Here is a 22,446-nt window from a genome sequence, read left to right as displayed (position 1 = left end):
TAACTGGCGAGGTTATATCAGCATCGCCAATGTGGCGGAATTTTGTCCCGCAGGAGTTCTTTTAGGCCGGGTGCACACAGAATCAGACGCAACACGACATGGCACGGCGCGACGCGACGCTACGTTTTGCTTTACAATGCCTCGCGACAGCTTAAAACTGTCTGCTCGCGACAACTGATTTGTTCGCTGTGTGGGTTTGGAAAACTGGCCTAGGCTAGAAAATGGCGTCAATGAAAGAGGACTGTCTATATGAAAAATTCTATTGTATTTGCTTATTATTTCCTAAGGACGCAAACTCCTAAAAGTCTATATGACTGGAAGAGTCTTAAAATTAAAATGTACTGCACCAACGTAATTTTTTATGTTTATGACTACTTCACGACTCACAATAAAGAAAAATAATATATTAAATCAATAATGAGAGCAGAGAATTAGGCTTACTACAAATTACACTGGTCAACAGTCATTTTGCGCCAGACATAAAACTAACAAATTCTTACTAATTTCGACCTCCTGAATTAATAAATAACAAGCAAAATGTTCCATCACTTCGGGTTTTCGAGATGCACAATATAATTAATTTTCTATGCAGTTTGTTTAAAAAATCACTGTATTTCGTGTGTAACTATTTTGTTTTACAAATGTAAAGACCCATTATGTGAAAACAATATTAGTATAAGTAGGGCACCATGTTAGAAGCACTTTTAGAAAGGGAAATTATTTTATTGCCCTTCTACGAGTCTATTTCGAGGGAGTGAAACAGGTTCGCGGTATAAATTCACTGAGTTTACCTGATTTTACTTGAGATGTGCATTTCTTTCACGGTGAGCTTTAATTACATTACTGTAGTTTATATTTTGCAATATATCACCATGTCAAAACCACTTCTAGAAGCGGAAATTGTTTTATTGCCCTTTTCGGTTCCATTTGGAGGGGAAGAAACAGGTTCGCCGTATGAAAACGCTTCAGTTTACCAGGATATTTCTGTGGTGTTACTATTCTGTGTAAGACGTGTATTTCTTTAAAGTGTGCTTTAATGATAATATTCAAAGTACGAATGGTTTATATGTGCGGATTTGAAGGTTGCAGCATTGCTTTTTGGAATGCAATTAGGCTACACAAAATTTTGCTGCTTTCTGTACGAATTGGACAGTCGCGCTCGAGATATTTTATTTTTATTTTATTGGGTTATTTTACGACGCTTTTCAACATCAAGGTTATTTAGCGTCTGAATGAAATGAAGGTGATAATGCCGGTGAAATGTGTCCGGGGTCCAGCACCGAAAGTTACCCAGCATTTGCTCGTATTGGGTTGAGGGAAAACCCCGGAAAAAACCTCAACCAGGTAACTTGCCCGATCGGGATTCGAACCCGGGCCATCTGGTTTCACGGCAGAAGCGCTGACCGTTACTCCACAGGTGTGGACTGGCGCTCGAGATAAGCATTATAAAATAAAACGACAATCACTAGAGCCAAGGAAGAAAAATATTATACATCAACCCCTTGTACCTCAAAGTGAAGTAATTTTACCCCTTTTACACAATAAGTTAGGGTTAATGAAGAATTTTGTTAAAGGGATAAATTATAAAACTGAAGCATTTAAAAATATCCAGGCAAAATTTACTGCTATTAATAATCCGTGGCGCTACACTCTGTGAAGAGCTCAGACCGACCAGCCGGCTGCTGGCCTCACGTCCACATGCCAAAAGAGAGGTGGACGATCATCCAACTAGAATGGAGGTATCGTGTGGTTAGCACGATGATCCCCCCAGTCGTTATATCTGGCTTTCGCAACTAGCTTTCGCTACCTATCATAGCTCCCCAAGTGCATCACGATGCTGGGTGGGCACCGGTCCCATACACTGGCCAAAATTTCATGAGAAAATTTCTTCCCCCATGAGGACTCGGACCAGCGCGCATTCCTTAACATTTCCTGCTATTAGTGCTTCAAAAATAAAAGAGGGAGTTCTCAATGGACCACAAATTAGAGAAATAATGAAGGACAATCACTTCGAATCTTTGCTGGAAGGAAAAAAGACAGCCGTCTGGATAGCATTCAAGGAGGTTGAATTAATTTTCTGGATAACTGTCGAAGTGAGAACTATGAAGACCTAGTGAAAAATTTACTGTTGGCGTATTAAACTAGGGGTTGTAAAATTTCCCTGAAAATTCACTTCCTTCACTCACATCTTGACTTTTTTTTCCCGAGAATTGTGCGATTTTAGTGATGAGCATGATGAGCGCTTCCATCAAGAAATTTCAACTATGGAAAAAAGATACCAAGGACAATGGAGTACCAATATGCTAGCAGACTATTGTTGGACTTTAGCTTATGATGTATCTGATGCCCAGTGTAAAAGAAAATGCAGAAAAAGAAAGCTGTAATCTTCTGAACAGTGAATATTTAGCCTTAATGTCATTATATAAAACAATATTTTGAATAGATATAAATTCCAAAATTTCTCAAAAACCGTAACCAACAACTGTTTTTATTGTCATATTCGTATTCAGGAGGCCCAAATTATATAGAAAACATATATCACATGCCTAGCGCAAAAAAATGTTAAAATTTGTTACGCAGTGTTATTATTATAAATTATTATTCACCTGGTGCTTTCATCTCATTTGCAATTTTTCACATATTTTCAGAAACCACATTATTCTTGTGATATTGTTTCAAGGACTGTACAGAATGTATCTTTCCTGTACTAAATCAACTAATTTATCCGCATCGAGCTCCATTATGAATAATGTGCACTACACAACAATAGTATTTTTTGTAGATAATGAAAACGTGCAATCATAGCCACTACTAACGCATGCGCAGTACACTGCAGCTATCAGACAGTCTCCTCACGACGAACTTCTAGCAGTCATTCGATGTTGTCTCTTCGTGTCACCTTGTGTCTGCTCGCGACCGTCGTGCCGCGTCTGATTCTGTGTGCATCGCATCATAAGAAATCAATGGGAGACAAGTACCATGAGACAAAATGCCGCGTCGCGCCGCGTCTGATTCTGTGTGCACCCAGCCTTACATTCCAGTAAATCTACTGACATGAGTCTATCACATTTAAGCACACTTAAATGCCATCGATCTGGGCCCAGATCAAGCCCACAACCTCGGGCACAGAAGGCCAGCACTCTACCGACTGCACCAGGATGACTCAAATACAGTAAAACCCCGATGAGATGCTGTTCAAGGGACCGGATGTAAAACGCATATTAACTGGAACCGCGTATTAGACGGGTATACAAATTTTGACTTATATACAGTATCTATTAGCATTTTTCTTTATTGAAATACATGATTCATGAAAGGTAATACAGTATTACTCCATTATGTAATTACTGTAGGCTACTGTATGTCAAAGGCATTTACAATATGTACGTACTTAATTCTTTCGAAAAAAAAATCATTTATAGTTGTTTGCCATGTGCGTGTTCTCCAAGTTCTCATGTTTACTACACTTCAGTTTCTGCAATTACATCCTCCCGACGTCGCAGCTGTAGTGATTAAGTTGCGATTTTTTATTATCATTCTTAATGTCGATGATTGGATTCCTAATGCATCAGAGAGTTGTTTCTGAGTAAGAGTACTTTTCTCATCGTACTTTCGTAAGATTTCCAATTTTTCCGACACAGAAAGCGCTTTTTGTTTAACGCTCATTATAATCATATTCACAGACACTTCAAAACACAAAAGGACAACAAACTGCCCAGCAAAAATATCCAGAATTTTATTACGGCCAAGTGAGGAATGTTGTTTGAGAGAGAGGATTAGCAAGAGGGTGAAGTATTGTAACTGTATGTAAGCTTTAACCACGCAGATAAGGAGTTGAATAAGAGAGCATAACAAGAGGGTGGGGTATACTAAGGTATGAAGTATGAAGGTTTAAATGCGCAGGTAAAGGGTCGAATCCCAATACTTTTCAGGTTAATGGCAACTCTGAGTTCAATGTCCAAGATGTTTCATTGCTGAAAATTATATAGAAAATATTCCACAAAAATAGTGTATTATGTGGGACTTGAGCGCAACAAATGGGATATTTTATAAAGGCATTATATATGGAATGTGCAGGGACAGGACAAAAAAAGCGTATTACATGGGATAGCGTAATAAACAGGCGCATCTTATTGAGATTTTACCACAGTCTAGTATATACAGTCACGAAGCTCAATACGTAGTAAATATGCATCCATAGGTAGTTGCTAACCACTAGGATCGCTAATATCGCCTCAATTCAGACAATGCGAAATAGTACCACAATATTGTTCCTAGCACCCTCACAACTCAAGCTTCGTGACTGTATATACTAGACTGGACTTTTACTGTAGTAGAACTGTATAACATATCATACCTTGCACTAGATAGCACTGAAATCATACCTAACAAGCATGTATCTTGTACATTTTTGTCTTTTAAGTCATTAAAACTGTCAAGAATACTCTTCTTTACAACTACAGGAAACTTCTCTGTACATTGCTTTTTGCATTTGCAGTCCTAGAGTTACATTTTGAAACTAATTTTCCACTGGTGGACATGCATGCTTGTCCACTATTGATGTTAAGTTTTTTTTTTCACTTTCCATTTTTCACAGTTTTAGATCGCTTCTTGGACTTTACGGGAGATTCCTGAATCACACTATCATCACATCAGTTGAGTTTGTCACAACATAACTTGGATCATCAACAATGTCATCCGATAAATCACGAAAATTCAGAGAAATTGCCATACTTTAGACATGCCTGATGTACATACCACACTACTCTGCTGTCACATTGAGAGTGACAACAGTATACGTCTGGTCTTTGTCCACTTCTCCTTCTCAACAAAAGTGGAAATCTAGAAAATGATAACATTCAGAGCCATGTAGTTCTCTTTGTACGAAGTATTTGAGTACCATTTCACACCAGTAGATGGAGTATACAGATTAGTGACAAAATATAAAGCAATCAGGTCTGTCTTAGATAAAAAAAAAAAAGCGGATAGACAAAGGCAAATTTTAACTCTGGATGAAACTGATGCTACACTAGAGACCAGTCCTAGAAAGTCATTATGGCATTTGACGCAACAGGTGGTGTAACTGTATGTTTGTATGACTGTCTTTTTAATTTGTAATCTTTGACAGAATGGGTAATTTTCGCTCTGCAAGGTTTCCTATTTTTAGTGTTACCTTGCACATGTGCGGTAATGCTAAGATCCAGCCTACTTCACTGTGATATGGCAATGATGGAGTCCTTTTCAGCTCGCAGCTTTCAGCGAGACAGGTTAAAGTCCATCTCCCCTCCCTCTGGCTGCAAGAGCAGCTACTTCAAATAATGTAAGGCAATGCTTCATGCATTAGATTAGATCGTCGTCAGTTCGATTAAGTAGGTAGTTTTGGTTTAAATTTTTTCGGCAAAGGCAATTTCAAATTCAAGAAAAATTAAATTTTGAGATTATCTGCCCACTGCACCAGCATATAATAATGATATTAATTTTAAGGAAGCCTTATAATGCTTTGTGATCTGCATCAATGACTTTTAAGTGAAGATATATTAACTATTTTGCAATATTATAATTGGGTTTCTTAAAAGAGGTCTTGAGTCTATATTTGTATTTAATGTTAATGACTGTCCAAACCTGGTTACTTTTCTAGAATCCGTATGAAATGTAAACTACTATTTTATATCTTTCATTATAAACTTAACATTTTATACAGGGTGTATGGTAACTTCTGCAGCAAAATGAAACTGACAATGATGAAGTCCTTATTGTTATGTTTCTATGAAGCATTTGGCAACATCACTGCTCCTCTAGCAAGTGTGGCCTGCATTCCTTACCTTCTCCTCTCTCTTTGCTGTACTCAGTCGATGACATTCGAGATGCACTGCATTGCAAGATATATTTTAACGATTTTCGCGATTATTCAATTTAAATTCATGGTTAAATGGTTTAAATTGCAAAAAAAAGATTCAAGAAATTAACTGTTCAGATTATTTTTACCTATCTGCTCGTACAGCAATCAGCCATTTCTCCCGGGCCATTACCGCAATACAGCAAATATTAGGCAGATTATTTTTTCCTGCTTAACAGTGTTTCATCGAAGGAAAAGTGTAGTAAAAGTGTTTTTATATTTAACATGTAGAATCACCTCTTAAATATTGGTGCATTGGTCCTCTTTCACCCTGTATACATTATGTGTGTTACTTAATGGATGAGAATCTCTGAGATTTTTTCTTTATTCCTGATTACTTCTCTTATTTGAATCTTCCTTTTCTCAACATTTTATCCACCACATGCTTCAATGTAAGTGTGAAAAACTTCAGCTACTAATGCAATAAAACTTTTCTGATCAAAGCCATATAAAATTCACACAATGCACAAACCAACACATTCAGACCTTGAGAAATGGGATTATATTTATCGTGTTGACAATCTGCATCAAATGTTCGAAGTCTCTCTACGACTTAAGAATAATACAGTCAATAATAAAAATAACAAACATTTATAAAAATGTCTGATCAATGCACACAGAATTAACCAAATTTTTTTATGATATGATACTCTGAGAAAGATTCAAGGTTAATATTGACCCCATTTTTTTGCTAAACTGACAGAGCAAGAAAGAAATAACTTGTACTTTATGCAGGACAGCGCAACAGCATATAAATCAAATTTTTCAATGACCATGATTCATGAAGTCTTTGGTAATGAAATAGTGAGTCGAGGTTTGTGGCCTTAAGAGCCCCCATACAAATCCATGTGATTTTTTTATCAGTGTGGAAAGCTTAAAGACATACTGTATGAAAATAATCCCCATACCTCATACGAAATTCAAGAAAATATCAGGAGATAAATTCATAACATCTCATGTCAGGTTTTTACGAACATATTCCAAAGATGTGAAGCATGCTTCGTAGTAAATGGTTGCCATTTCAAATTCTTTTTTTATGCACAAACCAAGAGTAAATTAACCAATGACAGCAGCAATGCCAAATTAGACACAGGCCATGTAAGTTGCGGAGATCCTGTAGTGCAGTGGTTCCCAAAATGGGGGTCGCGACCCCCAGGATCGTGTAAAGAACTGAGGGGGGTCGCAAGATGATGTACAGAATAAAGAAAATATCTTTTGAACGGGTTACATCAGCTTCTTGTCTATGCGGATGACGTGAATATGTTAGGAGAAAATCCACAAACAATTAGGGAAAACACGGAAATTTTACTTGAACCAATAAAGTGATCGGTTTGGAAGTAAATCCCGAAAAGCCAAAGTATATGATTATGTCTCGTGACCAAAATATTGTACGAAATGGAAATATAAAAACTGGAGATTTATCCTTCGAAGGGGTGGAAAAATTCAAATATCTTGGAGCAACAGTAACAAATATAAATGATACTCGGGAGGAAATTAAACGCAGAATAAACATGGGAAATGCGTGTTATTATTCGGTTGAGAAGCTTTTATCATCCAGTCTGCTGTCAAAAAATCTGAAAGTTAGAATTTATAAAACAGTTATATTACCGGTTGTTCTGTATGGTTGTGAAACTTGGACTCTAACTCTGAGAGAGGAACATAGGTTAAGGGTGTTTGAGAATAAGGTGCTTAGGAAAATATTTGGGGCTAAAAGGGATGAAGTTACAGGAGAATGGAGAAAGTTACACAACGCAGAACTGCATGCATTGTATTCTTCACCTAACATAATTAGGAACATTAAATCCAGACGTTTGCGATGGGCAGGGCATGTAGCATGTATGGGCGAATCCAGAAATGCATATAGTGTGTTAGTTGGGAGACCGGAGGGAAAAAGACCTTTGGGGAGGCCAAGACGTAGATGGGAGGATAATATTAAAATGGATTTGAGGGAGGTGGGATATGATGATAGAGACTGGATTAATCTTGCACAGGATAGGGACCGATGGTGGGCTTATGTGAGGGCGGCAATGAACCTTCGGGTTTCTTAAAAGCCATTTGTAAGTAAGTAAGTAAGTAAGTAACATACATTTATTTTGCATTTAGAAACATAAACAATGCTGAACATAAAAATTTAAAAACATCTTTCAATACAAAGTAAAAAATAATTAATTTGATCAATGTGCCTGTTTTCTTCAGAAAGTAGCCTCTCAAATCTGGACTAAGCATTCGATACACACATAGTGATATCTTTTTCAAGTTCAAGGCGATTTCTAACTTTTGTTTAGATGGCAATCAAAGACGAGAAATTTATTTTGCATAAATACGAGGTTGCAAAGTTAGTTAGTTAGTGAGGTTTAAATAGGGCATATCAGTTACTATGGCTATTTGCGCCCTTACGAGGTTGCAAATGTTATATAAAATTTCCATCTTCGTAGTGTATCCAGCCATTTGCTGACAACACGTGTTCCACTATGTTTCACTATGAATTTCCTCTTCTTACAAATGATGGGTAAAAAGCACGATGCTTGTTGTATATTTCAGCAGCCACATTCCGAAGATGAGGTGTAATCAATATGTACTGGAGAGAATTGTCCAAGGTTATAGGGATTGCAGATTTTAGATTAGTTCTATGGATGTTTGTGACAGGGCAGTTTAAGAGGATATGTTCCAAATCTTCTTTGTTATTGTTGCACCAGCAACAACTACTAGAGTCAACAAGATTAAAGCGGTGAAGATAATTCTGAGTGACAATATGGCCTGTCCTGGCTCTTGCCAAGAAAGTTTGTATGTGTCTGGGAATGTTGCGGAACATTTGCAAATCATTAGGTTTCTTTTGAATGTTTTGTACTTGGCCTTTATCAGAAGAAAGCCATAATTCGACCCATAAATTTGTTAAATGAGAATTAACTGCAGAATATGCGCAGGTTAAAGAAGTTGTTTGCATAGGTTTGGGCCCCAAAGATGTTGCCTGTTTAGCAATATTATCTACAATCTCATTTCCAGTAATGCCGCAATGACTAGGTATCCATTGGAATACTATTTCTTTTTGAAGATTTAGTTTATTTAATATTTTGTTTTTGTATAGAGATTATAATTTGTGCATAGGAACTTGGAGTATATTTCATGATATTTAGAATAGCTCCCATCGAGTCACTGAAAATGCATACAAGTATATCAGATAAGGTAGAGACATGTAAAAGAGCTGCCTCTATGGCCAGTTCTGTTTCGAGACTAGAGGGAGATGAACATGATATATAATATTTCTCGTTATATTTTGGGATATAATACCCTGCACCTGAAAGTCCATCATCAGGATTCCGTGACCCATCAGTATAGATATGAAGAAAATTTTCATATTTGTTACAGATTAGTTCCATGGCACTAGATTTTAAAACATGTGGTGCATCATTCTTAGTATAATTGCCAGGGATATTAATATAACACTTTGGCCTTTTCCACATCCATGGTGGAGTTTCATTGACAACTAAATTTTGTTCCATCGTTAAACAAATTACATTTAAAGGAACATCTTCCATTTGTATATTACAAAACTTGCTAAGTTGTGATCTGTTATTTGAAAAAAACAAACATCATCTTGACGAAGACTGAAGCTTAAGGTGAATTTAAGAATTTTCTCACGTATATATAACTAAACAGGTTGGACATTACATTCAGTTTCTATTGCACATGTTGAGGTAGTTTTAGGCACTCCCAAACACAGTTTTAATGCAGCGTTTTGGAATGTAGTAGTTTTCTTCAGGTGTGTCTTTGATGTACCACCCCAAACTTCACATCCATATAATAATTTGGATCCTATATAAGCTATATAAAACGATCTCATTGTTATGATATCAGATCCCCATTTTTTGTTTGCAACAATTTTTAAAAGATTAAGTCTAGCCACACATCGTGTAATAATATGATTGATATGTGCGTGCCATAGGAGCTTTTCATAAAAAATAATGCCGAGAACTTTTGGAGTTGAATTATATGGTATTTGCAGATTGTTGATGAAAATGGGAGGTTTATAGTTTTTCAGACTATATCTTCTTGTAAATACAGTGTATTCGGTTTTTGAGTGCGATATAGATAATTTCCATTTACATGCCCAAGTGTTTATATTATTTATGGCTATTTGAATAGATTTTAATGCTCTGTCTGGGTCTTTATTGGTAGCCCATATTAAAACATCATCAGCATAAATACATATTTTGACGTCAGAAGGAATAACATCAGGTAGGCTATGTAACATGATATTGAAGAGGGTTGGACTAAGTACAGATCCTTGCAGTATACCACTGGTGATCCTTTCAGAAGACGATAAATGATTGTTTACTGAAGTTTGGATTGTTCCTTACGTAAGGAAAAAAATGTAAGAATTTTAGTATTCTGCCTTTCAGTCCAATTTTCATGCATTGCAATTGTATGAATTTATGAGGAACAGTGTCAAAAGCACTTTCAAAGTCTATCATAACGGCTATAATAGTTTTGCCATTAATGAATCCAGAATATATATATTGAGTCATATATAATAATGCTTCGGTTGTACCACTTGATGGTCTAAAACCAAATTGAAATTGACTAAGTAGTTTGAAATGTTCAATAATTTCGAAAGACAAGAAGTTATTGAGATTGGTGGGTATGCTTTAGGGTCCAATTTATCTTTACGAGGTTTCAGGATTGTAATTATTATCGCATTTTACCAATTTTTAGGATAAAATCCTGTTTTCCAAATGTCATTAAATAATTTAGGGATTTCTTCTCTGAAGCCAAGTGAAGTATTTATTAGCATACTATTGTGGATTTCATCTTCACCCGTAGCAGAATTGTGTAAGTCTGAGAGGGCCATCGATAGTGATTGGAGGGTCAGCAATATTATTATGATGGAAAATAAGTTCGTAATTACATGTAAAATATTGCTCTTCTTTTGTCAGATATTTCGGCCAAGTAGAAACATTACTTGATTTTTGGGCATAATATGAATTTAGAAGTTCAGCTTTTTTTTGGTTGTTCGTTATTATGGTGCCATTATTATCTCGAAGATGAGTGATAGGTTCATATCCTTTGCCTTCAATTGCCTTAAATCATATAATCCTTATATAATAGACAGTATATAATCCTCAATCCTTTAGATTGAGTTAATAAATAATCAAGAGGTACCTACATAAGCTGTAAAAGCATCTACTACAGCCCCACTCTTTTTCACTAACAATGATGGCTGATCTCAATGTAAAATGTTCCGGAGATAAAATATATAATTTAAGAGCTTCTTTTTCAAGGTCGTGATATTCTCGTGATACAAAATTGGTTTATGCTCTCCGAAAAAAAAAAAAACAACTCTAGTTTCAACATTCCATAATCAAGTCCATATTTCAATGACTTTTTCTCAATATATTTTGGAATTTCAGTCAGTTGAACACATTGGATTCAGTATCAAAATGTGACTGTTGTAATTGTATTGAGTTTCCGAAAAATACTCAAAAAGCTGTTGTTTACAATCATACTTCAGGTGGTTTTGAGAAAAATTAAAAGTTTTGTGCGATTTTACAAGGATTTGTATTTTTTGAACGAAGTCAAGGACTGGTACAGAAGGTGGGGGGAGGGGTCCTCGAACGGAAATCTCGCCCAAAAGTGGGCTGCGTCTTCGAAAAATTTTGGGAACCACTGCTGTAAAGTAAAAATATCAACTGAACAAGTTCTTAATTTCGGAATAAAGAAATAAAAATAACAATTATAAAAACTATATAATGAGGGAAACAGTAATGTCTTGGACTCCAAGATTCTGGAAATAGTGAGTAAAATATCAGTACTAATACAGAAAAAAAAAAAACGTGTAACAATCCTTTGAATTTGTTTTTAGTATGTAATGCTAAAAATAATAATTTTTATTGTAAGCTTTAGGAAGGCCACCGAACCAAAACTAAAAGTTATGTGACGAATTTGTCATAATCCTTGCTTCCGTAACAATGTGAAGAGGATGCATTAAAATATTTAAAAATCTTCAAGAATGACAATGAACAGAACTAACCATTGTCATAATGGCCTACTATTCAATTTATTTTATTAAAAAATGAAAAATATATGGTAGTAAGTAATTAAAACCTATTAATATTATCAATATTATAGGTATGTTAAAAAAAATCTACGAGTCACTAACTACTTTAGTTACGTTCAGTTCTTAGTTGTGTAATATGTAATAACAGCAATCTACTTAGACACGAGTTTTTTCAAGTTGGTACTATTGATGTACACTGTGTACCTGGCTCGTTGACAGTTCCTGAGGGCAATGTCTGACCTCTTGAAATCCGCTCTTTCTCCACACAATAACAAACCTGTCCTTCAAGTAGCCCATGTAAACGTACAGTCTTTTGTCTCATTTTCATAAAATAATTCTGTTTTCTCTCAGCTGTCTTTTCATGTGGTGCTTCTGACAGAAACTTGGTTGAAGCCTTCCTTGCTGTCATCCTTGGTCCAATTACCCACCTACACTCTTATCCACAATGATCGCAAGATGAAAGGTGATGGAGGAATTGGAGCTTATGTATGATCTGATCTACAACCTAAAATTATTCATCACTCATCTAATGAATATTCAGCCCATCCTGAAATCTTGTTTACTGAAATTTCTGCATTCTTTCATAAATGTCTTCTCTGTGTTGTTTATAAAGCCCCTACAATTAGATTTTTAAAAGATCTCGAAAACCCTCTAGTAAGTCTCTTGTCACATTATGAACACGAAGTAGTCATGGGCGATTTAATAGTCTGCTAGCTATATCTGACAGTCAAACAAACTCTGTGAAACATTCCGGTCCTTTGATGTATCCATTCTACCTTTAAATCCTACTCATCACACTCCAATATCAGACACATTACTAGATCTAATTATTACAAAAAATGTTGCCAACTTACTGACACATGGACAACTACCTGCACCTGGTATTTCTGGTCATGATATTATTTATATTGTATACTCATTAAAATGTCCTAAACCTCCACGTAGAAAAATATCATACAGAGACCTGAAACGTATTAACTAGACAGCTTTACTAGAAGACATGCTACAATGGAACACAATATGGCACGCACGCACAGTTAATGACAAGATTGACAAACTTAATAATTTAATTCTCCAAATTTATGACAAACATGCTCCTGTAAAGATGAAACACAAAGAGAGACAACCTGCTCCATGGCTTACAACTACCATTCGGGACTTAATGACAGCTCGAGATCAGGCATATAGAACATAATTACGCAATAAATGTGACACAAACTTCAGAACCTATTAATGTTTACACAACAAGACAACCCAGACAATCAGAAATGCAAAACTGCAGTATACATGTAATATCATCTTCCCAAGCGCTACATCAGCCATCATGTGGCAAAATCTCAGAACAATGGGACTAGGAAATACAAAAGAGCAGGTAGAAACAATTTCTAGCTCTCTAGACCGACTGAATGACCACTTCGTATCTGTAACTTCTACATCTAATGACTCAACTACAACACAGAATACAATAAGTGAACTGGAAAATTACATAAGTTCAACTAGAGAAAAATTCCATTTCACATATACTGTATTACTCCTGAAGACGTCTTTTCAGCACCGAGACAGATTAAATCCAAAGCAACTGGGTGTAGATAGCATTAGCATTATTCTAGTAAACAAAATCTTGCATATAATATTACCTACACTAACACACATTTTTACCACCTCTGTTATGACTGCAACTTTCCCCAATATTTGAAAAAAAGTGTATGTACATCCCATTCCTAAAGTTAAAACCCCATCAGTACCTCGCGATCACCGTTCTATCATCACTTTACCTGCCCTATCAAAGGCACTGGAACAAATCATTCACAAGCAACTTTCTGATTATCTGAACGAGAACAATCTTCTGTATCCTTATCAACTGGCTTCCGTGCAAAACATAGTACTACTACTGCCATTGTCAAAGTAACTGAAGACATCCGTGAAGCAATGGACAATAGTAAGATAACAGTGTTGACACTTCTAGATTTTACAAATGCATTCGGTTCCGTGAACATAGACTTGCTTGTCTGCAAACTCAGAGCCTTGCACTCTCTGACATGATTAACTAGTTCTCCTCCTATCTTCATGACCGCAGGCAGTGTGTAATTTTTAATAACCAATATTCAACATGGTGAGCAGTAATTGCAGGAGCAACCCAAGGATCTGTATAGGGGCCTCTTCTATTTGCAGTCTACATAAATAAATATCTGAGACTCTAAAACATAGTAAATACATACTCTATGCTGATGATGCCATTACATATGCACATATGCGACTCGAAACTCTAAATGACACAATAGACCAATTGAACAGTGACTTTAACTTCATATCAGCATGGTCTACAAAATTCGACTTAACTTTAAATCCAAATAAGTTGCAGGCAATTCTAATCGGGCAACAACGACTCTTACACATTTTAAAATTCGCTATTATAAATTTTGTAAAATTAAATGAATCTATAATCCCATTCAGTCCTTCTGTTAAATATCTGGGTGTGTACATGGATGAGGGCCTCAAGTGGAATGTCTAATGTAAGACAGTCTTCTCCATTCTACATTCATTAAATTGCCTGAAAAATTTTCTACCCTTTCAATTAAAAAGAATTCTCATACAAACATTGGTGATGCCACATTTTGACTACTGCGACATTCTATTAACAGATTTAAATTCTAATTTAGCCCAAAGATTGCAGCGTGTTCATAATGTCTGCATACATTTCATTTGCAACATCTGCAAGTATGACTACATTACACCTCCTCTTCAAATGCTCCAATGGGTAAGATCACAGGACCAAAGATCTATTCATTCACTAATTTTCCTGTATCGCATCATCAATACTTCCTCACCTAACTATCTCTCAGTGCGTTTTAATATCTTGTCCTCATATCATAGCCTGGGTACTTGTTCTAAAAATGAGCCTTTATTATTTATGCCTTGCCATAAAACACTCACCATTCTTCCTCTTTCATAATATCAGCAATTCGTTTCTGGAACTCCCTACCCAGCTCACTCAGGAACTGTCTAATGATATTGCAATTTAAAAGTAAATTATTCAAAACTACGCCACATAACTTCTAGCTTCAGATTTAATTTTCCCGTTCCTTTATCCTATCATGATTGTTGTATGCACTTTTACCATTGAAATTATAAATCTTCATTGTAATCCTACAAATTGTTAGTACATATTTTACTCATTTCTCTGACAATATTTTCTTTCTTCTTCATTAATGTTTAATTCTCCTTTGTGTGTATGTGTGTATATATAATTTTTTGTACAGTTATAATTTACATTTGAATTTGTAATTTTTATAATCTGTAATATTGGTTCACTTACCACTTGCATATTCATTGAGTGTAACTTCTAAGCCTTATATTATTTTGTAATTTATTATTTAGTATGTTTGCATTATTTTACTCAACTTGTGCTTGTATGACTATATCAATTTTTTTGTGTTCTCTAAATATTAGTCTGTAATCATTAACTTGTATTACTGCAAACTGTATCAGCTTCTTTTGTTTCTGGCTAAGTGGAAGAGAAGGCCTGATGGCCTTAACTTCGCCAGAATAAATAAATTATTATTATTATTATTATTATTATTATTATTATTATTATTATTATTATTAGTTTACAGTTTGGGAATCAATATATAGAGATTTCACAGCAGGTTAACCTTAAATGTACTTACCTCACATGAATGTTGACAGTGTGATAAATGCTGTTCATCCTTATGCTTCATTGTTTTCAGTTCTCCATTAGTCACCTGGAATGTAGAAAGTGTCTCCCTGAGCATTTTCACAGCCACTTGGCTTTTGATAGTATTCCATTGGCTATCTGAAAAAGCATAACACATCTTATAACAAAGAAAAAACATAAAACAGCATTACAATAAAATTAAAAATAGTTCTGTATATGTGCATATGACTAATATTTATTTAAGCACTTATTAATGTTTATGTAATATCAGATAATTCAAACGACTATTTATTTCCTTACATATAGACGTTTAAATTTTAACAATTCTTTACTTTAAGGAAGTGAAGAAAGAAAAAAAATTACCATGATCTTGGGCGTACAGTATATTCTGGGTGTGCACACACCAAGTACAAATGGGTACTTTAATTACTTTTAGCTATCCTGTAACTTTAAACATTTCAATACTCTTGTCTGCAGGTCATTCTGTTTTAATTGCCTTACAGATGAGTGTGTTTAGGCAATGGATGCCATATTATTTCAGTGGTGAATTTGAACTTACCAAACAATAACAGACTTGTCTCACAATTTTTTAAAGCAACTGAAAGTCAGATTTGCATTAACATTTTTAGGTTTGAAACTATCAAACTATACTCCTTCAAAACACCACCTTGTAGAGATCTCGGATTTTTTCTCTGCTGGTGAATGGCAGTTGGGATTTAAGTGCTTGTCATGGTCGAGGGCATTGAGTACTAATACAGCAAAACAAAAGACATCTGGTCACCTTGCTCCCAAAAAAACTGTTTTCCTGTTAGTAATGTGTGTGTGTGTCGGAAATCTGTTCGGGTTTGCAATATTGCCACAATTACTATCATTATCATTATTATTATTATTATTATTATTATTATTATTATTATTATTATTATTATAGTGTTATAGAAGTTTAGCTTATAGTAGTTAGTGCTTTAGTTTCGTAATTACTAATAGTTCAATGTATTGTAGATTGTGTACTGGTAGTCAATTTTAATTTCCAATTTTTCACCTATCATGTCCAAAGTTAAAAACAAAAAACTGAGTGGTCAAAGTCAGGAGCTGGTGGCTAATGTATTAAAGTTTATGAAGAATGAAGCAGATCGTGGTGACTTCACTATTCCTGTCGCTAAATCACAAGAGAGGACAGCGGCTGCCACATGCATATCAGAGAACGGTGTGTGTGATAAAACAAGAACTATCCACCATTGAGAAAGGAGAAGTCAGTTCGTTCACAACACCAGATAAAAATCGCGAACGTCATAAGACTGTTACGAACTTGGACGAAGAGCAAGACAGTGATGGTGAAGATGGAGTTGAACATTTGCAATAATCCTGAAAGGAGACGTACAGGTATGCTTCACTGCAATTTATTTATTTAGTAGGCCTACAACGAGTAATTTTCATATTGCGAAAACCATAATAATGCTTCAACATTGAGCTCTTACACAGTTAATGTTAAAATAATTGTAAAAATACTTAGATACTCAGGGTTAAGCATTTGAGCGAACTTTTTTTCACACACTAGTAAACCACTGCTTTCCCTCTTCCTCTGTACCACTAATTATAACGTCGCCCACTGGCAGGGATAAAATCCGAGATCAGTTCGTTATGCCTGCTGATGTCATTAGTCCCGAAGTAATTTGGCGGACATATTAAAATTGTTGCTAGATTGATTTATAAGTTCATGACTTACAGTATTTCAAAAACTAATGAATGTTTGATCATTACCTACATATGTAAATAAATACAACATTCAGGTTCCATTTATAAGTTGGTACATGTTTATTACAATAATATATTCAGTTACATTGTCCATCTACTCAGAAAATGATTCACATTTCAATTAGTAACAATTTGTGCTGAGAAACATAAGACAAAAGTGTTTTTATGAAACTACGCAGAAATGATTCTGAAATGAACATTGTTTTTAGTTTATCCCCTTGTCAGTGATATCGCAATCATACACACTTTTCCAGAACCTTTGAATTTCCTCGCCATTGGGTATGTATCCTTCAATTTTTTCAAATCCTTCATTTTCTATACATTAATATTGGAAGATTCTGTAAGTATGCTCTTTTCCTGGCATCACAATAGCATTGGAAGCACTGTTTAAGAAGCCTGAAGTTGTAGTTTACAAGACCATTAATATTCTGACTAGCCTAAACTACACCAAAATCGTCCCTATAATACATAAAATGGTTATACTGTGACACCTGAAATGATGCTTTCTTATCTGGAGGCACTGCCTTTCCATGGGATTCAACAGACAGATTGGACTTCTTGAACAGTGGAGCCCAATAGCTTTTATAGATCAACAATGTCATTATTTTCTACAACAGTGTCGGCCTGGGTGGCGCAGTCAGTAGAGTGCTGGCCTTCTGTACCCAAGGTTGCTGGTTCGATCCTGACTCAGGTCGATGGCACTTAAATGTGCTTAAATGCGACAGGCTCATGTCCGTAGATTTACTGACATGTAGTAAAAGAACTCCTGTGAGACAAAATCCCGGCACACCGGTAAATTGTGAGCGTCATTAAATGAAACACAATTTACAATTTTAATTTCTACAACAAAGACTGTATATTTATTTTTCGTGGAGGAGTTGGTGATAAGTACACACTCCATCAATGTGTAAATTGTGTCACTTTTCTTTATCTTACTTTTGACGACAGAAAAATCCCTGTCGCAGGGAAGAGAGGAATGACCCTGTAATGGGAAGTATTGATTTATGGAATGAAATCTAACCTTGACCAGAGCAAAAAGCATTCTCACTACTGTATTGTTCTTATTTTGGGCAGAACACTCATCTGAGAATATGTGCAAGTGTTGGACATTTTCTGGGATGCCTTCAATGTATAGGCTACATTTAAAAATGAACAAACCTCATTAGTTCCTTTGGTTGCAATGTCTTCATGGTAACAAAAAAATTATGAGGTATCATTTCGTAAATTATGAATGCAAAACAAATTCACACCAAGCTGTCTGAGGTAGAATGTTTCTTGCACTGGGATCATGGGTAGTCGCAGATTTTGCATGTAATCTGTACATATCCCTAGTGTATCATCATTACTTTTGGACACATGTGATATATGTTGAAGTTGAGTATAAAATTTTTTAGACCTCCTAATGTACAATATTTTTTCACAAACAATGGCTCTTTTACATTATCAGCTAACTCTTTACCTTTCAGTTTGGTAGGAAAAGATTCATATATGGGACAAGTATCTACTTGGGGCCTCCCAAAATATAGAGAAAACTCTTCATGACAGCTTTTTAAGTAGAAATTGTACTTCACATATGCAAAGTTTAGATATTTTTCCATAAACATATCATACATGATTTTAACATTCAACATTTGAAGTATAGTGTGATACTTTTACAGGATAAGATGCAATGTGAGTTTTTATAGCTCCTACAATATTAGCAGGAATTGTATGTGATGGCCTGTCTAATCATCTTTTATCAATAGGAGCTTTTTCTTCACACAACAGATCAGATAGCAGGCGAACCTGGTCATCACTAACCCCATGTAACACACAAAAATTTTTTTTAAAAACAATGTTTCTACTATTCCTTGTTGTTACACTGTAAACGAAAGAGTTTTTCTTAAAGTTCTTGGATTTTCTTGACAAGGCCTTTCTATTTTTATGTCAACAAGAATGATAAAGAGTCTGTAAGTAAGCATCCTGTTCATTCTTTGTGGAAAACTCCGTAAATTTTGCATGGATTTCTTCTTTATAGTCACGAGGTTTGCCAGTACAATCCTCTCTATACCTGATACAAAGAATGAAAGAAAAACATTGTAGTTCTGCATTGTCTACTTATATCTTGCAACAACCTTAAATTAATCTGCAGTCAATTAGCAAGGTTAGGACAGGCCTAAACACGCTACAGTTTAGTTCGAAATTTATTTTCAACTCAATTAGTAAGGTCTGAATACATTTAGGTAATGATATTTACTTGCAAGGGATATTTCGATCAAATGGATGAACTTCTTTTCCATTGTATTCCAAGTATGAAGTTTGTATCACTCTTGCTCTTTTAATCTTGTTTCACTTACACAAATCAGTATGTGTAATTCCTTTCTTTATAATAGGTATATCACTGTTGTCTGTTTAGGACATTTTCAAACAGTATAATATCGAACACAAATAGTAAAACAATAACAGACTAGTCATAACTTGTTTTACAGAGCCAGGCAAACCAGTCTCTTGCATAAAAAACCTGACTACAGAGAACGTACTCTAGCAGTGAATCATAGTTACGTTGAGAAACCCACCAAGTCGATGACTTACGTAATTTCAAACCAAAACCAAATGTTTGCAGTGTTCTCACATCTGTTCTACTCATCAGACTAGTATTTCTACATAGAATGACGAATCTACGTTGCAGCTTTCATTTTCACACATGAAATAACCGATTCAACTACGAATGATGCTGAAACTGATCAGGAAAAGAAGAATTGGTCTGGTCACTGGCTGAGAAGAAACTGCCTATTGGCCTATTGAAGAATACACTGGAGGGAATGGTGAACGAGAGAAGAGTTTGGGGCAGAAAAAGATCATATGATAGACGACATTAAGATATATGGATCATAAGCGAAGACTAAGAGGAAGGCAGAAAATAGGATAGATTGGAGAATGCTGGGTTTGCAGTAAAAGACTTGCCCATGGGCAGAAAACTATGAAAGGATGAATGTTGGAGCAAGCATGGAAAACTGGACTATTATCTAGATGTGTCTTGTATAACACGAGGGGCAAACATTGAAGGATCATGAGGTATATTTTTAAATGTATTGCAAGTAAAATTACAGACATCTGAAAAACTGATATTCATTTTGAATTGCTTTGTACATATTAAGATGTATAATTGATGAATTGATGCAGTTTGTTATTTAGCTAATAAGGAGCTTTCATTCAGGGATCATGATGAGTCATAAGCAGACAGCGGATTTTCGGTTGGCCTACCATTACTGAAAGTCAGATGTACATCAGTTGCAGGGACGTCATCGAACTCATTGCTACGCTCCCTCCATAAGAAAGGGGCGTGGCATCTTGTCACCGTGTAGAGACCGAAAATCCGCTGTCTGGTCATAAGGTTCTTTAAATTCAGAAAATTTCTTTGAATTGCTTAATGTGTTTTAAATTTATGATCTACTTTTAATTGCCATCTAAATTCCTTCACAGTTTTAAAGGAACTTCCGCATAAAAGCTGTTTTTGACATCGTCAGTTCTATGTTATATACATGAAAGCAAAATATGTGAAAGATTTTTAAAATTTAGATATTAGTGCTGATAGAACTTCTGATGAATTATTTTCTCTCACGTATAGTATGCAGTTAATGACTTTGGAATTGCAGATAAATTAGTATTCGTAAAATTATAAAATTATAAATTAATTGTCGGCACTTGTATATGGAAATAACTAATTGCATAATTTCTCAGACAGATTGTAGGTTATCTCAAATTAACAAACTCGAATATTTTCAATTATTATATCACCATAAACAGCCCACGAAGAATATAAGAAGAAATTTCCAGACTCATTTCTGAACAAGCTTTTCGATCTCTATGAACCTCTATTTCATCATAAAACGAATTAATTGTTATCTACTCATTTCTAGAATTCTATGGAAAACACATTTACGAACTCCTTAGTTTTAGGAAGGAAAACGATCTTTCTTCTGGCTTCAGTGAAGTGATGTTGACTATCTCTTGTAATACATGGGTTGTAAATAAAGCAGTGGCAACACCGTCTGAAATAGGTCATGCGCATTCGCATTCGCATGAAATATGAGACAAATGGTGATCGTAGCTGGAGATATTGTCGATGTATTGAATGATAAAACCGGTTGCTATGACAACAGGTGTTGTTATTGTGCGTGGTTAAATATGTACAGCACTATTTTTAACTGCTCTAAAGCATGTTTACTAAACTTGAGCAGCGATCATGGATAAAAATCGAGGTAGCCTGCAGTAGAAATGCACGCCAATGTCATCGAGGGTTACTTGAAGCCAGTGACGATGCACTACTGTATTAGACGGTTAGAAGATGGGTCTCTGCATTTTGTACAGGTCGGAATGAGACGGCACATGAGGTTCGCACACACTGGATTCCTCATAACTTGACAGAAGCACAGAAGTGGTACCGATATGCAATAGCTCAAATTCACCTACAGAGATACCACAACGAAGGGGACGTATTCCTGCAACGTATTGTTGCCACTGACGAGACGTGGACACAGGCATACGAGCCTGAATGGCACCACATCCAAAAAAAGTGCAATCATCCAATATCAAAATGAATTGTAAACTTGGTACGTACTTCAGTTGAGCTGCTCCACTTCACACAATCAACATCAGGCCTTCAATGCTACACTTCACAATGCTTCTTAACTGAACTACATAACAAGTAATATGCCAGTCAAGCAAGACATCGTATCATCTCATGATGAAGATTACAACAATCAATACTTGTTTTAATGCATCACGCACCATACTGTAATATCAAATCAGTTTTAATATCATTTGTACATACTTTTAATTCATTATTTTAATAACTGGCATATGTAAAAATCTTGTATTCACAAGTGTTCATATCTGTTAAGTGTTCATATTTGATACTTATCGTATTTTAACCTCATGATCTGATGATGGCATTTTTGGTGCCGAAAATGTTCATCTAACATTGTTTTAATGTATTAAATTTGAGAATAATTCTCAGTGTATTAAGATAAGCTAAAAAAGACGGCAATAAACTTAACATCTCAATTTCATTATAGACTAATGCTC

At 35.4% G+C, this 22,446-nt stretch overlaps 1 protein-coding gene across 1 annotated transcript in view; it reads right to left on the bottom strand.

Annotated features, from left to right (window-relative positions):
• Tmem214 (Transmembrane protein 214) overlaps positions 1-22,446 on the bottom strand; it is a 166,053-nt gene that overhangs the window by 90,344 nt on the left and 53,263 nt on the right. The window contains exon 8 of the mRNA XM_069831090.1: positions 15,620-15,765. Coding sequence (XP_069687191.1) covers positions 15,620-15,765 — 146 coding nt within the window. The remainder of the gene's footprint in view (positions 1-15,619; positions 15,766-22,446) is intronic.

The sequence above is a fragment of the Periplaneta americana genome, chromosome 7 (genome assembly GCF_040183065.1).
Source record: "Periplaneta americana isolate PAMFEO1 chromosome 7, P.americana_PAMFEO1_priV1, whole genome shotgun sequence".
Taxonomy (NCBI): Eukaryota; Metazoa; Arthropoda; class Insecta; order Blattodea; family Blattidae; genus Periplaneta; species Periplaneta americana.
Note: the sequence above shows the minus strand (reverse complement) of the source record. Positions and strands in the feature narration are given on the sequence as shown.